The sequence below is a fragment of the Pseudonaja textilis genome, chromosome 13 (genome assembly GCF_049901715.1).
Source record: "Pseudonaja textilis isolate UNSWEBS1 chromosome 13, rPseTex1.2, whole genome shotgun sequence".
Lineage (NCBI taxonomy): Eukaryota > Metazoa > Chordata > Lepidosauria > Squamata > Elapidae > Pseudonaja > Pseudonaja textilis.
The window spans coordinates 5,090,926-5,110,076 of NC_142002.1; the positions used below are offsets into that span (position 1 = coordinate 5,090,926).

Here is a 19,151-nt window from a genome sequence, read left to right on the forward strand (position 1 = left end):
AGTGTTTCAATATCAATGTATTAAATTTAAATAAATATAATTATATATTAAAATCAATATCAATGGCAGAAGTGTTCCAAAATCTAAGAAGAGCGGGTCAAGCTATTCTCCAAAGCATCGGAAGACAATGGATAGAAACTAACCAAGGAGAGAAGCAACTTAGAACTAAGGGAGAAATTTTCTGTCAGTGAGAACAATTAAACAGCGGAACAACTTGCCTCCAGAAGTTGTAAATGCTCCAACACTGGAAGTTTTAAAGAAGAGATTGGATAACCATTTGTCTGAAATGGTATTAGGTTTCCTGCCTAAGCAGGGGGTTGGACTAGAAGACCTCCAAGGTCCCTTCCAACTCTGTTAATATGTTATATCATTTTGAAAACATTTACTTCAAAAACTTTCAAGCTAATTAAAACACATTAAAAGTTAAAGTAGTATTGAGAAAATCTTTTTAAAAGAATTAAAATGGAGAAGGAAATCTTGATGAACAGAAGTTGCCTTCAGAAGTTGTGGAAGTGTCAACATTGGAGGCCTTCAAGAAGAGACTGAACTGCCACCTGTCAGAAATGGTGTAGGGTCTCCTGCTTGGGGGGCGGGGAAGGGGGCAGTCAGACTAGATGACCTACAAGGTCCCTTCCAACTCTGTTAATCTGTTTGTTAATCAACAGAGGTGTCCTAACAAACAATCTTCATGGGGACAAGATTGAAGGTCTCCTGGCTAGACAATCCAAGGAGAGTGAAAACTCCTCTTTTTTATTTTATGACTTACAGGGCTTTGATTAATATTGGTGTTGACATTCACGTATCACTTTTTATCTAAAAGCAATCTATGTTTTCAAAATGACACAATTCAGTTAGTTAAAATAACTAATGTGAATTATAACCTAGTCCCACTATGCTAAAAAATATGATTGCCTGTGAGGTTTTTAAAAATGCTACATACGCAGGAGTAAAAATGTTTTGCGGTGCCTGAACGTAGAGCCAATACCTAAACCTCAAACCAGTGAGGGAAATGCGCAGATTGGCTGAGGCTGATGGACTTTGTAGTCTAGCCTGTGAAAGATGATGCCAAATGAAGGAATAATTGCTCAGTTCGTTGCTTCCTCCATAGCCTCTCAACTACTCTCCAAAACATTCTCCCAGCTCTCTTTTATTTTTCCTTTGTTGACTTTATGATTCATTACAAAAAAGAAGAAAAAAAAAGCAAAGAGAAAAAAAATGGGAGGAAGGAAGAAAGAGAGCAAGTGCCAGCAATGTTTCCCCAGCTCGGTGTTTCCTAACTAAAGATAGTTATTGATGTACAACGCCGGCCTTTTACTGTGGCAGCAGAATCAATAAAGGAGGAAATACTGCTTTGTCAAGAGTAGCCCAAGTCCTGTGTAGGCTTGCTGGGAAATTCTTTACTGGCGCTGGGATGGGCCCCGAAGTGGGTGCTTAAAAAAATCCTTCTAGATATATCCAATGATCTAGCATGGCTACCATGGACTGAGACCTGACTGCCCTCTAGTGGCAGCAACACACAACGACAAAAGCCAGGATATATTTATTTTCTCCTTCCCTAATTCTTCTTTTCTGTTTTGTAAGAGTACAAGTAGAGTAGAGTAGAGTAGAGTAGAGTAGAGTAGAATAGAATAGAATAGAATAGAATAGAATAGAATAGAATAGAATAGAATAGAATAGAATAGAATAATGAAGGAATGGAATGGAATGGAATGGAATGGAATAGAATAGAATAGAATAGAATAGAATAGAATAGAATAGAATAGAGCAGAATAGAATAGAATAGAATAGAATAATGAATGAATGGAATGGAATGGAATGGAATGGAATAGAATAGAATAGAATAGAATAGAATAGAATAGAATAGAATAGAGCAGAATAGAACAGAACAGAATACAATAGAATAATAGAATAGAATAGAATAGAATAGAATAGAATAGAATATGAAGGAATGGAATGGAATAGAATAGAATAGAATAGAATAGAATAGAATAGAATAGAATAGAATAGAATAGAATAGAATAATGAAGGAATGGAATGGAATGGAATGGAATGGAATGGAATAGAATAGAATAGAATAGAATAGAATAGAATAGAATAGAATAGAATAGAATAGAATAGAATAGAATAGAATAGAATAATGAAGGAATGGAATGGAATGGAATAGAATAGAATAGAATAGAATAGAATAGAATAGAATAGAATAATGAAGGAATGGAATGGAATGGAATGGAATGGAATAGAATAGAATAGAATAGAATAGAATAGAATAGAATAGAATAGAATAGAATAGAATAGAATAATGAAGGAATGGAATGGAATGGAATGGAATGGAATAGAATAGAATAATGAAGGAATGGAATGGAATGGAATAGAATAGAATAGAATAGAATAGAATAGAGCAGAATAGAACAGAATACAATAGAATAATAGAGCTGGAAGGGACCTTGGAGGTCTTCTAGTCCAACCCACTGCTTAGGCAGGGAATCCTATAGCATTTCAGACAAATGGTTGTCCAATTTCTTCTTAAAAACTTCCAGTGTTGGAGCATTTACAATTTCTGGAGGCAAGCAGTTCCGCTGATTAACTGTTCTAACTGTCAGGAAATGTCTCCTTAGTTCTAGGTGGCCTCTCTCCTTGATTAGTTTCCAGCTGTTGTTTTTTGTCCTGCCTTCAGGTGCTTTGGAGAATAGTTTTGACTCCCTCTTCTTTGTGGCAATGCTAAAAGGACTTCCCAAACCTTGAGAACACGGTCAATGACTTTAAATATATGACTTTAAAGATATATTCTCATTTAAAATAACAAAACAAAGTGCCAGACCCAAGTCGCATGTGAATATCCATGCAAAAGAAAAACCCCAAAATCAAACAGTGAGGTTTTTATGCTTTCTGAGCTTGGGGGATTTTCTTGCAGATGTTTCATTAACAAACTAGTGACTGAAGGGCACTGATGAGGTTACCTAGTTGGGTCATGAAACGTCTGCAAGAAAACCACCAAGCTCAGCGAGCACCAAGGATTCCACAGTTCAATCCTGAGTAACAAATACCCTCTAAAATCACAGAACAGGGTATCTAGAACGAAAATGAGGATCAATCTATTGACGTATCGAATATTTTGATAAGAATGGCATGCGGGCAACCATTGTCTTGTTAGATCAGAAATAAATATGGCCAAAAGCTGAATTTATTTTTCTCATTTGGTGGAAGTTTAGTGGGTTAAACTGTGAAATGGGTACAGCAAGCCTTGTAAGTATCAAGCATTTTGCAGTTAATATAGAAACTGTTTTTTAAAGAGAAAGACATGGGAATAATATAAGATAATTTTATATATGAACTGTTCATAGTGAGCTTCCCAGAATTGGAAGGAGGAAAGGAAGGAAGGAAGGAAGGAAGGAAGGAAGGAAGGAAGAAGAAGAGAGAAGAGAGAGAGAGAGAGAGAGAGAGGGGAGGGAGGGAGGGAAAGAGGGAGAAGGAAGGAGAAAGAAAGAGGGAGGGAGGGAGAAGGAATAGAGAAGGAAGGAAGGAAGGAAGGAAGGAAGGAAGGAAGGAAGGAAGAAGAGAAAGAAAGAAAGAGGGAGGGAGGGAGGGAGAAGGAATAGAGAAAGAAGGAAGGAAGGATCATGTGAATCAAAGCAAAACAATTTTTGGGTCATACTAAAAATAGAAAAACCTAAGATTGACTTAATTAACTGCATAATTATTTATTAAGCTCTGTTAAATACAAGGAAGCGCACATTTTCTCCTCCTGCAACATTAAACATGTCACTTTGAGGGCAACTTTTGAAGGGGACGGTTCTTTTTCACCCGGCAAACCTTCCCAGGGGCATCCCCTTTGCCCGCAGTAGCTTCAGAGAGAAGCTAAAGAAGAACAGAAAATGGGAGACAACCTTAAAAAAAAAAACATCAAAACCCCCTCAACTCCAGTAGTTTTAAATTCCAGGAATCTCCTTGTAGGTTCTGTCCTGGCGCATTAACTGTGATATATATTATTGATAGACTGTAATCCTAAAAAAAAAGACAGAAATATAAGTCTGACATCGCAACATATGTTTTCCCGGCCCCCGAATCTGCCAGACTCACTGACAGATTTCGGTGTGCCTGCTTCCAATTTAGAACAACTTCACAAAGACACAGTATTCCTGCTACGGAAGAGCTGACAGCCGCTCCTCGCTTCGTAGTGCTGACAATGTTTTGATGCTAAAAGAAGCTTCTGGAAAAAAGACGCTCAGCAAAATGGACCTTCATCTGCATTCAACGTATACCCATCTCTGTTTTTCATTACTACAAGCAGCTGGCTGGCTTTTTCCAGCTGAAGAAAAGGAAGGGAAAAAAAAACCTCCCACAATAACACAACTATGGAGGGACAAAGAATGTGTTACCTTTGGTACAGAGCATCTCCTTCGGTTTGGCCATCGCTGTGTGCATCGTTTCCCCCCAGAGGTGCAACATGGGACATCCAAGAGAGGATCCACAAAACAAAAACGAGAGAGAGAGAAGGGTGGGGGATAGTTAGTAATCACAGGAGCTAAAAATCCAGTTTATTCTCTGAGGGTCAAGTCCCGCTTCAAATAATATTCTACTGCTGCCTGTATTTTGAGAATATAAATGGGAAACAGTACCGAGAAAGGCAAAGATTTTGAAATAGTGGGGTCTTAAGTAATTCTCTGAGTTTGGTTGTTTTCTTGCACGTGTTTCATTACCCAACTAGGTAACATCATCAGTATTAGAATGAAGTTGAGCATGCAGAAAAGAGGAGGAGGAGGAGGAGGAGGAGGAGGAGGAGGAGGAGGAGGAGGGGGAGGAGGAGGAGGAGGAGGAGGAGGAGAGGAGGAGGAGGAGGAGGAGGAGGAGGAGGAAGACGACTATGGGATCCTTGGTGCTCTCTCTGCTTGGTGGTTTTCTTGTAGGCATTTCATTATCCAACTAGCTAACTTCATCAGTGCTAGAAGGGAATGGGGTGTGTGGAGAGTAGAGGAGAAAGATTATGGAGGAAAGGAGAACAACTATGGTAAATTTTCTTGCAGATGTTTCATTACCCAGCTAGATAACATCATCAGTGCACCACCATCAGTAATGAAGCATCTGCAAGAAAACCACCAAGCTCAGAGAGCACCAAGGACCCCAACAGTTCAACCCTGACTTATAAATATTCTCTTCTATCAATTTGGAATCGACTGTACAAGTAGAGATTGAAGGAGAATTGAGGATTTTTTATCTCTGTGGAAGTAAAGAACTGAAAAGGGAATATGATTGTATCCAACAGAAAAGTCCAAGGCCGCTCGCCAGCTGTCCCATAGTGCGAGCCAATAAATATGACATTGGAGTTCCACAAAGTTAAATTCTTCACTTTGACAGTAGAATCCTACCTCAAGGGAGACCATCAACTCTCAAACATAAGACATTTGTCAGGAAAGTTTTCCTCACACTTCTACCTCATTTCGATGGCTCTCCAAGTTTGGAGTCTATTCTGGTGAGGGATAGCAGAAAATCTTTTACCTCACAGGTTGAGTTATTGACAATAACTTTACCTTTATTTGACTAGACCAGCATACAAAGGGGTGGTTGCTATCCATGTCCTGCTCCAAAACCTTTTATGAATCATGGGAAGGAGTGATTGAAGGTGAGTAATTTTCAGTGGCGACAATCTAACCTGGCTGTCTTGTGAGAGCTAGATTTTAAAAATCCCTGTTCATTTGTCCGAGCTTTTGAATTGGTTATAAATATGGGATGTTATGATGAGCGCTGACCTCTTTTCACTGGCTGCAATCATTGGAATCACCTGACTGAACCACCTCCTCCATAAATGATAGGACTACAATTCAGTGCAGATGTGTCACTGAAGAATCGGCAATTCCCACCAATCCTTTTTACTACCTCTCTCCAGCATCTGTTTCCACGCTGTTTTGGAATGTAAGAACCTTCGAAACTGCTACTCGGGGAGCTTGGAACATTATAGTAGTAGGTAAATATTAAAAATGGCTCCCCATATCCTGCAGCGGAGCAACCCACATGAGCGATATTCTGTTCCCAATAGTCTGAATCCAACTATAATGGGTTTTCTCAGAGCTTGGGAAAAAAAGACCACGGCTTACGAAATATTGCAAACATCGAACACCTGCAGTTTCTGGGCGCAGAGAGAGATACTTAGGCTAGCTCTATGCTAGGGCTGAATGCTTCCTCGCCTTACATCCACAGCCGCGTTCTTTGAATCAGAAAACCTTCCAATTGTGTTATTCGTTCACACTTTCAGTTCAGCGATATCAACTCTGTCCCAGAGCAGGATGAAGCGCCTGATGGATTTTATCTGGCATGAGAAGTTAAGCAGCATCGTATTTAGTTGGTATTTGGATGAAAAGAGCTCCAGCAAATCTCATATACAGTATTTATATCTCTTTGGGATATGCAGGGAAGTTAAAATTAGGCTGTGGAAGAAAATGTAAATGTCTTCACGCTGTTGCCAAGAAAACTACACAGATGTGTTCATGAAGCCACTAGGAAGGCAGTGACAAGCAGTGGCTTTTCCTTACTGGATCCCAATAGATGTACAATGGTACTTTGGTACTGTTCTGACAGAGGCTTCCCCAGAAAGCACTAAGCAGACTCTTTGTTCTGGCAAAATCCCTTTTATTAAATGAAGGTGAATTTCTTGCATTCACATCGAGCCAAAGGCCTGGCATACAGTCTTTTAAGGGTGTAATTAGGAGCACAGGCCTTATCTAGCTTGGAGAGCTGCCAAGTAAATATTTCCAAATACTTTATGGGAAAAATTTGTTTGGTGCTCATTGTTTTTGGTACTCATCGTAATGATGAGTACCGAGGTATGACTATAGTATGAATTTGCCTGGCAACCACAACACACAACCCCCGATGCCGGCCCCGTGTCCATCTCTTCCTTCCTACCAGGAAAGCCAGAATGGCTCTGATAGTCTTACTTACATTTCTTTTAATATCGCATGACTTCACAACAAGCCTTAAATTCAGCACAATCACACCCATATCATCCTCTAAGCTATTTGGGTCTTCCAGATTTAGGATTTTTTCAATGGTCCTGGAAGAAAGAAATGGAAATTACCCAGAGCTAACAACTAGAGTCGAGCACAAGCAGTCTTTACAGGCGTCGATGGAGATTATTATCATTACCTTTGTTGTCAGAGCACAACATGTGTACCATGAGATTGGCTGAGCCTCCCTTCGTGCGCACACACACCCAACACAACTCACAGTGAGGACAGAAGTCCCTCACCCAGTCCCAATCTTATTCCACCACGTGACCTTGTTGCACAACGCGCCAGCCCTGCAAGTCTGCCATACCATGTTGACATGAAGTTATTTTCCGTTCAGGAGTCTGACAGCCCACAGGTAGAAACTGTTCTTCAGCCTGTTGGTGTGGCTGGCTCTGCTTCTCTATCTCCTATCCGATGGTAGGAGAGTGAAGAAGTGCTGACCGGGGTGTGAGTTGTCCCTGAGGATTTCCCCCGCTCTTCTAAGGCAGCGAGCCCTAGTGAGGTCATCTAGTGGTATCGGGGAACAGCCCGCGATGTTTCGTGCTGTGCTTACCACCTTCTGTAGTGTCTTTCTTTCTGTGGCTGCCAAGCTAGCATATCACACCATCATGCAATATGTGAGAACGCTTTCTACTGTGGACCGTTAAAAAGAGATTCTCAGTCAACCAGGTCATGGTTTCCCCAAAGGGGCTTTATTCAAAAGTAACTGGACTTACTTAGTTGTTGTTTTTTTCCTTGAAGACATTTTGCTTCTCATCCAACAAACCTCCAGTTCAAACTGAAGAAGCTTCTTGGAAGAGAAGTAGGAAGTTTTCAAGGGAAAAAAAACAGCCCTAGAAAGTCTACTCGCCTTTTGACAAAGCATTTTTGAGATAGTTCCTTTAATCTATGTATCCAAATGTTTATTGGAGATAAATGTACCCATGAATAAATTGCCTAGCTGCCTTTTGACAAAGCACCTTTGGGGTTTTTTCCCCAAAAAAAAATTGGAATGGGGGGAGGCAGAAAAATGGATAGTAGGTTATTCTTTCTCCAATGAAAAGGAAAAATTCAACAGTTTTTACCATTTAGTTGCAACAGAAGTAAAACTCTCTGAGAAGAAGATAGTACAGATAGACCTCAACTTACAACCAAAATGGAGACCTGAATTTCAACCCTAAGATCCTTGCGGTCATAAATTGAGGCACCACATGACAGGACCCGCTTTTATGACTGGTTTTACAACGGTTGTACAGTGAGTTACCACGAGTCCTTAAGCAGGTCACATGATTGTTAAGTGAATCCAGCATATCGAATGGGCTTTTTTTGCCATTTTCTTGCAATTAATCTAACCTATCACCTTCTTTCTCTGTTGCCAGCTACTGTTTGAAGGGTCCTAGGGGAAACACGATACTGAACTGTGCACATTTAGAATAGAATAGTTGGAAGGGACCTTGGAGGTCTTCTAGTCCAGCCCCCTGCTCAAGCAGGAGAACCTTTGCAAACTCAGACAAGTGACTGTCCAGAGTCTCTTCTTAAAAACCTCCACTGGTTAATTGTCCTCACTGTTAGGAAGTTTCTCCTTAATTCCAGGTTGCTTCTCTCCTTGATCAGTTTCCAACCATTATTTCTTGTCCTACATTTAGAAGTAAAACTGCTTTAGCAGTGTTCAGAAATGTAGGAACAAAAAGGCTTATGTCTATGGAGATTCTCAGTCATCCAGGCCTTGGTTGTCCCAAAGGTGTTTTTTTCAAAAGGCAACTGGACTTTCTGGTTTTTCTTTGAAGACGTTTCACTTCTCATCCTGAAGAAGCTTCTTAGATGAGAAGCAAAAAGTCTTCAAAGAAAAACCAGAAAGTCCAGCACCTTTGGGACAAAAAGGCTTATATTTAATGTAAGAGCAAAACACTGAAAAAGACTCAAATATTCATCGAGCCGCATAGAATGCAACAGTACCAAGCACCTTAAGTGCTCTGAAATGGAGAACTGCATTTGGAAAGGTAAACATAAATGTTAGATTACCTGTTCAGTTCCAGTTTGTCAAGCATTAGGACAGCTGAGCCCATAAAATCGGAAGAAGTCAAGTCTCTGTCATAAACCTGATGAACACGGAACGGGAGAAGAGGGGGAGGAAGTGGGGGAAAACACAGATGTGATTATCTGAAAATAATTTCAGGTTCGTCTTATTATTTCAGTGTCTGCCAATGAAACCGAACCAACGATGAATATAACAAACAAGAATAAGTTCTCAGTCTCTGCAATCATGGCCTGTTTCTTGTTGTTGCTGTTGTGTTGCTATCACTTATTGACCTGTTCTCAAAAATATGCAACATATTTTCACAAGGCAAGGTCTTACTTCCTCGCCCTTTCCAAGTGACACCTTTTATCTGTTGCAAACCAAGCGGGGTTTGTACAAGTTACCAGTAAGCCACCACAAGCTACTAATTATTTATTTTTACAACTGTAGTTCTGGAAACTAAGCAGGTCCATGTTTTGGGACAAGAGATACTTAAAAGTCCCGAAGTTCCCAAAAGTTTCCCATGTTTGCCTCCTTCAGACAGGGAGCTCCAAACACACTAAAACAGAGAAAGTCTTCTGAATCATCATCCGTTTAATCCATTCATAATCCCTTGCGGGGTGGAGGCTTTGCAAATGAATGGAGCTGAGAGTTTACTGGCCGAATGCCCTTCCTGTCACCAATGCAGAGTTCTTTTTCAGCAGATATATTTTCATTGTGCCCAGAGAGAGAAGTATCTGCCTCTACCTAGGATTGAACGCACAACCTCCTGATTGTGGGGCGAAAGCTCCACCTCTAGGCCACAACACCACTCACCAGAAATTTTTCTGAATGTCTCCACCTAATTTAGAGTTAGAAAAAAAAAGTTCTTTGAAACAGAGTAGAGGTTTTCAGGTAGATAGTACACTGGCATTGAAAAGGTGAGATCTTTCCCTGACACTCCATGGATGTGTGGGAAGCCAAGAGGCTGCCAACCTCCACTTTGTGAAGCATTACAACTGCTGAACCCACAAAATCAGTAGAAGTCAAGTCTGATCATACACCTGATACACATGGAACAGGAGAAGAGGGAGCGGAATGTAAAATAGAGATCTGATGGTCTGAAAATAATTTCAGGTTGGTCTTTTTCAGTTCAATGTCGTGCCAATGAAACAGAACCATCTATTAACGTAATCCAAAAAGGAATCAGTTCTTGGTCTCAGGAGCAGTGTTTTGTCTCCAGTTTAGCAGGATTCTTTTGGATTCAGAGGCAATGGTCACATCAATAGGAGTATTGAAGGCAGTATAAATCCATAAACAAGTCCAAGACACCACAAGAAAAGAACACGAGTACTCAAGAATAGAAGAATACTACACAGCAAGGAAGGAAAGATCGTAAGCCCATTAGCCAATCTGGGAACCCCCAAGAGATAATGGCAGATGGTCTCCTTCAAAGCCACCACCCACTCATTTAGGTCTTCACTGAAGATGTGATATAGCCCAAGGGCCTTCAAACTTGACAGCTTTAAGACTTGTGGACTTCGACTCCCAGAATTCCTCCCCCAGGTATGTTAGCTCAAGAATTCTAGGAGTTAAAATCCACAAGTCTTAAACTTGCCAAGTGTGAAGACCCTCGATATAGCCTCTTAGCCATCTTCACTGACATCTGTTTCCCATGTTTCATCCTACTAGAATTTACCAAGGACAAGTCTAGCTTATCTTAGAGTTGGAATGCTTCCATCTGGCTTTGCCAAAAACCACCAAGGATAAGGAGGATTTGTTTATACCAGATGTTGATGAGGCCATCTCAAGGTTATGGAGCATCTGTTTCTCAAGGCTTTCGGTTTCAATATGACAAGGTCACCCTACTCTCTAGAGGTGCGTCCCACCAAGGACAGGGCAAAGCAAGCCGTGGATGAGGTTTAAGAAAGAGCTTTTGCCGGTGTATCTGGATGTCAATCAATCCTGGACATTCCGCCCCCCCCCCCCAGGTAATCCTCAACTTACAACCGTTCATTTAGTGACTGTTCAAAGTTACAACGGCACTGGAAAAAAGTGACTTACGATCATTTTTCAGAGTTACGACCATTGCAGTATCCCCCGGTCAAAATTCAAAGTGCTTGTCAGCTGATTCATACTTATGACGGTTGCAGGGTCCCCTTTTGCAACCTTCTGACAAGCAAAGTCAACAGGGAGGACAGGTTCACTTCACAACCACGTTACCAAATTAAAAACTTCAGTGGGTTCGCTTAACGAATGCGGCAAGAAAGATCGCCAAATGGGGGAAAAAAGCACTTAACGAAAGTGATTAAAATTAACAAACTTAGCAACAGAAATTTGGGGCTCCCGTGGTCGTAAGTCGAGGATTACCTGTAGTATATTCTGTATTCCTGAAAGACTACAGTGCATTAGCAACAGCAAAGGATTACATTTGCAAACACTGCATGCAGCGTTTATTTCATCTGTGGTCTATTTCTGGAACTGTTGATTCGTTCATAGGACACTGTTGTATCCCTGAATGAGTGGCTGCTTTGCCCTTGCTTTATTTTGTCCTCAGGAGAAGACATGGTACATGTGTATGTGTAGGAGATGACCAGGCTGAGTGTGAAGGGGGAGTCAAACGCATCATCAGTTTGGAATTTCTATGCCGCCATAAGAGGCCTGAGTCCAGCCTCCTTTGAAATCCACTGACTCCTATCTGGTACCAATTGCCTTGACCATTAGCAACTCAGATTCTCGTGTAAAGGTAACATGAAATAAGTTTGTAGCGCTTTCGAACTCTCTCCTGGTTCCTGACTTCTTGTACCTGACAATATGGGGTTCCACCTATGGAAAACATGGATAAGGAAACGATGGGAAATACAGGTAAGGAATCCAACGCAGTTTTTTGGAGGGAGGGAAACTGCATGGAAGGGGTTTTGTTTTGGAAAGACAGAAGGGAGGGAGCCTGCAACGTTCTGAAGACATCCTTAAAGGAAGTGAAGGGAGTTGTACAGGCTGCACTTCAAGCGGGCCATCTGGCTGTAAACATCCCCCAAGAGAATTACCTACGTTTGAAAGATTCTTTTAGGTAACAGCCCTTCCTCAAACAAAAATTAAAAATGCATGGGTGACTCCTCATGGGAATCTCCCTCCTCTTGTTCACACAGCCAAGTTGGCTTGCAGGGACAATATCACAAATGGTGACATTTGATACGGTTGGACAGACGGCTTACCTTCACCCAGAGCTTCTGCTCCAGAGATTGTATTGGAAGCACAACGGTTTCATCCCAAACTGGATTCAGGTTTTTATAGACCACTTTGCTTTTATACAGGGTTTTCCCATTCAGCTTAAACTTCACATAGGGATCACTTGTACCTTCATAGCAAAGCAAAATAAAGATTGTGTTAACATAGTTGTGGGGTTGTGGAGAATTGGGCAGCGTACACATTAAAATCATGAATATCATCATCCTAGGTTCCTGGAAAGCACTCAATAAGTGCCAGATCGTCTGAACATCTGGTTGACTGTGTGATGAAACATCATAACAACAACAAAATAATAGTAATAGCAGTAATGCCGTGTTTCCTCAAAAAATAAGACTGGGTCTTATATTATTTTTGCTTCAGAAAATGCATTAGGGCTTATTTTCTGGCTAGGTCTTATTTTCAAGGAAATACAGGACTAAATGTGTTTGTCTGGTTGACAATCTTAACTGGGGCTTATTTTTGGGGTAGGGCTTATATTACGAGCATCCTGAAAAATCATGCTAGGGCTTATTTTCCAGTTGGGTCTTATTTTCTGGGAAACACAGTAGTAGCAGTAGTTCCTCCCTGGAATCACCCTGAGGAGGTATTTCTCAATGTTTCTACCTGAAACATGAAAAAGGCTTTCAATAGTAAAAGACCTCCTACATTAGATAGCCTATCAATCCAAGCTTGTAAGTGCCAATCAAAATTATATTTACAGATTATATTTTCTAGCCAGCAAATAAAGACTCCCAGTGGCGCTCAAATTCTGATGACTTCAGAGACACAACCATGAGCTTTTCAAAGAGTTTTCCAAGGGTTTTCGTACAGTTTGGCCTCGTGGTTAAGGCCTCAGGCTAGAAATCAAGAGAACATGAGTTCTAATCCTGCCTTCGCCATGGAAGAAGGTTGGGTGACATTGGGCCACTCCTTTTCTCTCAGCCCAACTCACCTCACGGGGTTCTGGTTGTGGAGAAAATAAGAAGGCGCAGCAGTATTAGATACGTCTGTCACCTTGAGTTGTTTATCAAAATAACAAGGGTGGAATAAAAATAAAACATAAACAAACTGAAGATTACTAATGCTTATTTGGGTCCAGATTTCCTTTGGTTCTGAGGTTTCCTTCTAGAACCTCATCTGATACATTAGGCCCAAAGTCTATCAAGGCCACCTAAAGGAAGAGATAACCCACTGACTTAAAATAAATTTATGAAGCAATAAACAGCAATATGGCACTTAGGCACTTTCCAGAAATGGGAAAAATTCTCCTTTATCTCTCTCTCTCCCTCCCTCCCACCCACTCTCTCTCTCTCTCTCTCTCCCCTCCCTCTCCCTCTCTCCCTCTTTTTCTCTCCCCCATCAACTAAGGCAATAACTTTTGTAAGTTAGTTAGTCTTCTTCAAAATGAGACACCCCCCCCCCTGTATTCAACATTAGACAAAAGATCAACACATACAGCCTGATTCTGTGGACAGTGCAGAACAGCAAAACCACTGGATAAGTACCTAGCAGCAAACATTTCAAACGGAAAAAATTGGGGGGGCCAGTCAGAAACAAGAGGAGCAGAGCTGACTGGTAACTTTTCCTTAATTCCTGTTCAATATTCTGAACACTCCTCCCCTTTCTTAAGCAAAAAACGATGGAAGACAGAAATTGTATGAAAAGAGAGAGAAAGGGGACACAGAGAGAAGATACCCAGAGCCTCAGCTTAACAGAATAAGGGACCTTAGAGGTCTTCTAGTCCAAGCCCCTGTTCAGGCAGGAGGCCCGAATCCATTCCAGACAAGCGACTGCCCAGTCTTCTTCTTAAAAGCCTCCAGTGGTGAAGCACCTTCTCAAGACAAAGCCTTTCCACCAATTAATTGTTCTCACGGTTAGGAAATTTCTCCTTAGTTCTAGGTTGCTTCTCTCCTTGATTAGTTTCCATCCGTTGCTTGCACTGACAAAGGAACTCCATTAATAAAGAGAAGGTGCCAGCCCTTTTAAAAGAAGCCACAAAAATTCCCACAAGAGTTGGACCACCTGAAAGAGGCCACAGCAAGAAAAGTCAACGTCAAATTAAGGGGCCTCAATGCACAACGTATCCGTTGTTTTGTTTTCTTTTGTTTGCTTAAGTGAAATGAGAAGGATCCATGCCACAAATCTCATCTTCAAACTACAGACCAAACTAATCCCCACAATATTTCTCCTCCTGAATAGGGAAATAAAGCACCACACACACACACGCACAACAGCACCGACCACACCACAGCTTCGGCTGGGCGGGATACCCTCTTCCCCTGCTCCCTTCCTGCAAAACAAGGCTCCCTCCCAACCCCAAGGAGCCTTTTCCCTTTTCTTTTCTTTTTTTGGGGCAAGGAGGGGTGGGGGGAAAGGCGAAATATAATGAAAGAGTATTTTAATTAAATGAGATAGGTTCCCTGGGATCAAGTCTTCACGCCTGTCAGCTCCCTCTCCAAATAAACATCTCCAAAGCGGCCCTCGGTGGTGTCACTTACGGGGGGTGGGGGGTGGAGGGTGGAGGGTTGCAAAGCATGCTGGGTAATCCCTGGGCATCTTGACAGCTACCTAATGTTCAAATTGTTTCACGGGTGAGCGGCAGTCCTTGCGCGAAAGAAAATATTAATGTCTGGAATTAATAGGGAGATGGAAGGGGCGGAGAGAGGGTGGGGAAACAGTATAGCCGGAGTCAAAATTTGGCCGGGGGGGGGAGTGGGTGGAAGACGTGTCAAGTTAGGAGAATGTTAATTGTGGGGAGAGGGGGGAAAGAGAAATAATTGAGAGGTTGTTGGGGAAGAGGAGGGAGGGGTCGATGGATGGACAGGCGGATGGATGCTTTCTCCGCTCCCGCCCTTAGCCAAGCCAACCGTACAAGCCAGGCGCCACAAGGAAAGCTTGTCAAGAAAGTAACATCTCAACCAGGAGGATGACAGAGTGGGGAAGAGCAACAAATGGAGACAGGAGAAGGAGGGGAGCGGGGTCTTGAGAATGCAAGGGAGGGCGGGGGAATCCCAGGGGGGCCTCTGTCAGTGTCAACAAACAGATGGGGGTGAAGCTTCCATCTCAGCAGTTTTACAAACAACCGAGCCATGGGCGTTGACTTAAACAGCCCCAGATGACAAGAACCTGTCCGTTGAGCCCCGCAGTCCTGGACGCTGTTGTTTGAAGGATCTGTTTTACCTTTCTTCCTTTTTTTTTTTTTCCTTCTTCAAAAGGAGTAAATATTTTCTCTGAACAGCATCCTGCCGGCCCACATTAAGCCGTTGTTTTCTCGCAGGAAGCCAGAAGGGAAAGGGAATGAACTGAAAACTTTCAAACCACTCTATCCTTCGAGAGGCTTCCTAAATGGTGTTCTCGTTTTTTTTAAAAAAAGAATTCGGGACATTGAGGAGGGCGGGGGGGCGGGGTAAGACGAGAACAATTATTAGCTTTATTCCATTCAGAGACGGGATGCTTGTTTGGTGAAAATAAGCCAAGTCCATTCCAAAAAGCGGCTAAAATAATTTGCTATCCTCCCAAGTAAATAGCAGGAGCGATAGCAATAGCACTTTATACTGCTTCACAGTGCTTTCCAGCCCTCTCTAAGCGGTTTACATAGTCACCCTCGTGACCCCAACAATCTGGCTCTTCATTTTACCCACCTCCGAAGGAGGGAAGGCTGAGCCAATCTTGAGCCTGGTGAGATTTGAACTGCCAAATTGCAGGCAGCCTGCAGGCAGCAGAAGTAGCCTGCAGTACTGCATTCTGGCCACTGCGTCCCCACAGAACGAGAACAAGAGGAGATGAAATCACAGACCTGGGAAGATCTTTTTGTGCTCATGGAACAGAGAACAAGAGAACTGGAAGATACCTTGGAGGTCTTCTAGTCCAGTGGTCACCAACTGGTGGTCCACGAGAAAATCTTCATGGTCCACAGAAAAATTATATGTGTTTTTTTTATATTGCACTAAAATCAGGGGCCCTCAAACTATGGCGCCTGGGCCGGATACCTGCAATGAATGTTTGTGTCGCTGCAGAGAGTCTCCCCCTTTGGGGTCTTTTAGTGAAAGTTGGAGGGGGGCAGAAATTTCTGACTTGGGGTCTGCTTCAGCCTCCTGGTGTGGGGTTTGGGGCGAAGGCTGGAGGGCCTCGTTCCAGTGGGACTGCATCACGGCCTGGAATGGCTGACCATTTTAGCCCACTGAGCCTCTAGATGCCACCACCTGGCGTTGCACTCCCGCATGTCTTCTCTCTGCTTGGAAAGCCTATGCTCATAGTCCTCAGTGAGGTGCCTCCGCTGAGCCTCCTTCTCGGCCAGATCCAATTTGAACTGATCCAGCTGTTCGGCCAACTGTTTCTTGCGGTGACTGCTTAGCTCCCACAACGGCTTCCTGTTGGGGCCTTAAGGAGCCCAGGTGGGCAGGAGTGGCTGGGAAGGGAGGGGCGAGTAGAGGCTGGCGAGGCGCCCCCCTTGACATGAGTGACACCGAGTTGGCCACGTCCATGCAGTCACGTGACCACCTAGCCACACCCACCCAGCTAGTCATTAGGCAGATCATATTAGTAGTCCGAGGGGTTTAAAATTATGAATTTAGTGGTCCCTGAGGTCCAAAAGGTTGGTGACCCCTGTTCTGGTCCAACCGCCTTCTCAAGCAGGAGGTCGTCCAATTTCAACTCATCTGAGCATCAGCCTTTCAACTTCAGCGGTTAAAAATCAGCAGCCTGCTTTCCTTTCATTCCCAGGTTTATTCTTATCACAGAATAAAAAAGACTGACTTTGGTTCACTAGAAAAAAACAACAGCCACCGCTTTTGCCTTCCTAGCTGGTGAAGAGGACATTGCTGCAAATATTGAAGTTCGGAACGGAAGAAGCTTCTTGGATGAGAAGTGAAACGTCTTCAAGGGAAAACCAAGTCCAGTTGCCCCTTGAAAAAAAAGCACCTTTGGGACAGCCGTGACCTGGATGGCTGAGAATCTCCACAGACATTGCCACAAATAAGTATGATATTATATGATATTGTAGGCTGGTGCTTCACTTAATAAGTTGTTCTTATTACTGTGAAGATAAAAGTTTTCCTGTCCGGTCATGTCCAATTCTTGGGAATGGTGATCATCTCACTTTTGTGGCCAGCATTGTCTGAAGATAATTTCCAAGTTCATGTGGCCAGCATGGCTATATACCAAGGGTGCATGGAACATTGTTACCTTCCCACCAAAGTGGTATCTATTTTTCTACTCACATTTGCATGCTTTTGAAATGCTAGTTGTACAGGAGCCGAGGCAGGAATGGGAGCTCACTCCATCAGGCAACGCTCGGGCCTCAAATTCGGGCTGCCATCTTTCCAACTGACAAGCTCACTTCTCGTACTTCTACTTCTTCTACTATTGTTAATGCTACTATTACGAACAAGATATCCTAAAAGAGCATGCAGGGCAGGAAGATGAATGAGCTCCGAGCTAGCTCCCTACATCATGGTGATATCAATGCTCCCCACCTTGTTCTAAATAAGCTACTCCTTGTTCTAGATGGGTTACTTGAGATGGGCTACTCTTTGCTCCAAATGAGCTATCCCGTACTCTGAATGGGCTACCCTTCACTCTAAATAGACTATCCCTTTCTCTGGATGGTCTCTCCTTTATTCTGAGTAGGAGATCCTTTGCTCTCGATGGGCTACGTTGTGCTCTAGATCAGGGGTCACCAACCTTTTGGATCTCAGGGACCACCAAACTCATAATTTTAAATCCCGCAGACCAGAGACCCTGGGAAAATCCCCCCAAAAGTCTGCGGGAAAATTCCCCACCCCGTTTTCCTATGTATCAATCATTCTTTATTTGGGATCGCAGGGTACCGTCTCCAGCTCTGTTCTCGGGGGAGACAGACAGAGAGAGACTTTTGGCTTCATGCAAGGAAAGCAGCAGAAGTAGCAGAAGTCTTTCTTTCTCTACCCCAAACTCAACCAGAAGTGAGTCTTTGACAGCGCAGCCTCTTGGAACATGATGCTTTGCAGGGTCCCAAAGACTCATTTCTGGCGGAGTTTGGGGGAGAGAAAGAAAGACTTTTGCTGCTTTCCTTGTGTGCAGCCAAAAGCAGAAGAAGAAAGAAGTGGAAAGAAGCAGCCTGGTGGCCAGGCCAGGCATGTGGGGTGAGTGGGGCAAGTTCCCCCTCCTCCACCCTTTCTCCCCTCCCCTCACTCCCTGGTATTGTTTGCAATGCAATCGATGCAAGCCTTGTGTTCCCACGGGCCATGTGGGCGGCGCAACCTTGTGTTCCCGCACACCCTGGATTAATTGCTTTGGGGGTGACATTTCTCTGCAGAGCACCAACATTTTCTCATGGACCAGCAATGGTCCCCAGCCCACTGGTTGGCGACTGCTGCTCTAGATCATTTATAAACCAATTAAAGAAATGCTGGGCCCAGAACCGACTGTGCAGCAAGATAGCTAGTTACTTCCTTCGATAACAAGAAAAGTTCACTCATTCTCGCTCTCTATTTACTATTCTCTTCTACCTAGAGTCATAAAGGTGAGCAAATTTACTCAGGGGACTTAGCGAGAAACTGTCAGATGGCTTTGAACATTTAAATAAATGACAGCTACCGGGTCCATCCACCTGTTTCCTGAATTCCCCAAGAATTTTAATAGGCTAATACGTTACATTTGCAGAAGCTGTAATGTTGATTTATCTTTCCACCACGCTCGTTCTTCCGTGTGATTTATAACAATATCTACAATAAAGCCGCTATTAATTTATCCAGAAAATGCATTCAGTTAAATGAGTCTGTAATTGCTTTGATGTCCCACCCCCACTCCAATCCCACCACCCGTGAACACCTCAACCTCCCAGTTATAGGAACAGCTTGGGTTCCTTCTCAAAACCTGGCGTTACTTGGCGACTGCAGGAGTTCTCCAAATTTGCAATGACACACCTCCTAAAATCAGAAATGACCTTGATGCTGATTCCCATGAAT

The 19,151-nt window shown here is 42.9% G+C and overlaps 1 protein-coding gene across 1 annotated transcript in view; it reads right to left on the reverse strand.

Annotated features, from left to right (window-relative positions):
• The window catches only part of MCTP2 (multiple C2 and transmembrane domain containing 2), a 137,824-nt gene that overhangs the window by 76,964 nt on the left and 41,709 nt on the right, over positions 1-19,151 (reverse strand). Inside the window, exons 5-8 of the mRNA XM_026709428.2 lie at positions 12,192-12,334; positions 9,003-9,079; positions 6,934-7,045; positions 4,377-4,412 (exon numbers count right to left, since the gene is read on the reverse strand). Of these exons, the coding sequence (XP_026565213.1) occupies positions 4,377-4,412; positions 6,934-7,045; positions 9,003-9,079; positions 12,192-12,334 (368 nt within the window). The remainder of the gene's footprint in view (positions 1-4,376; positions 4,413-6,933; positions 7,046-9,002; positions 9,080-12,191; positions 12,335-19,151) is intronic.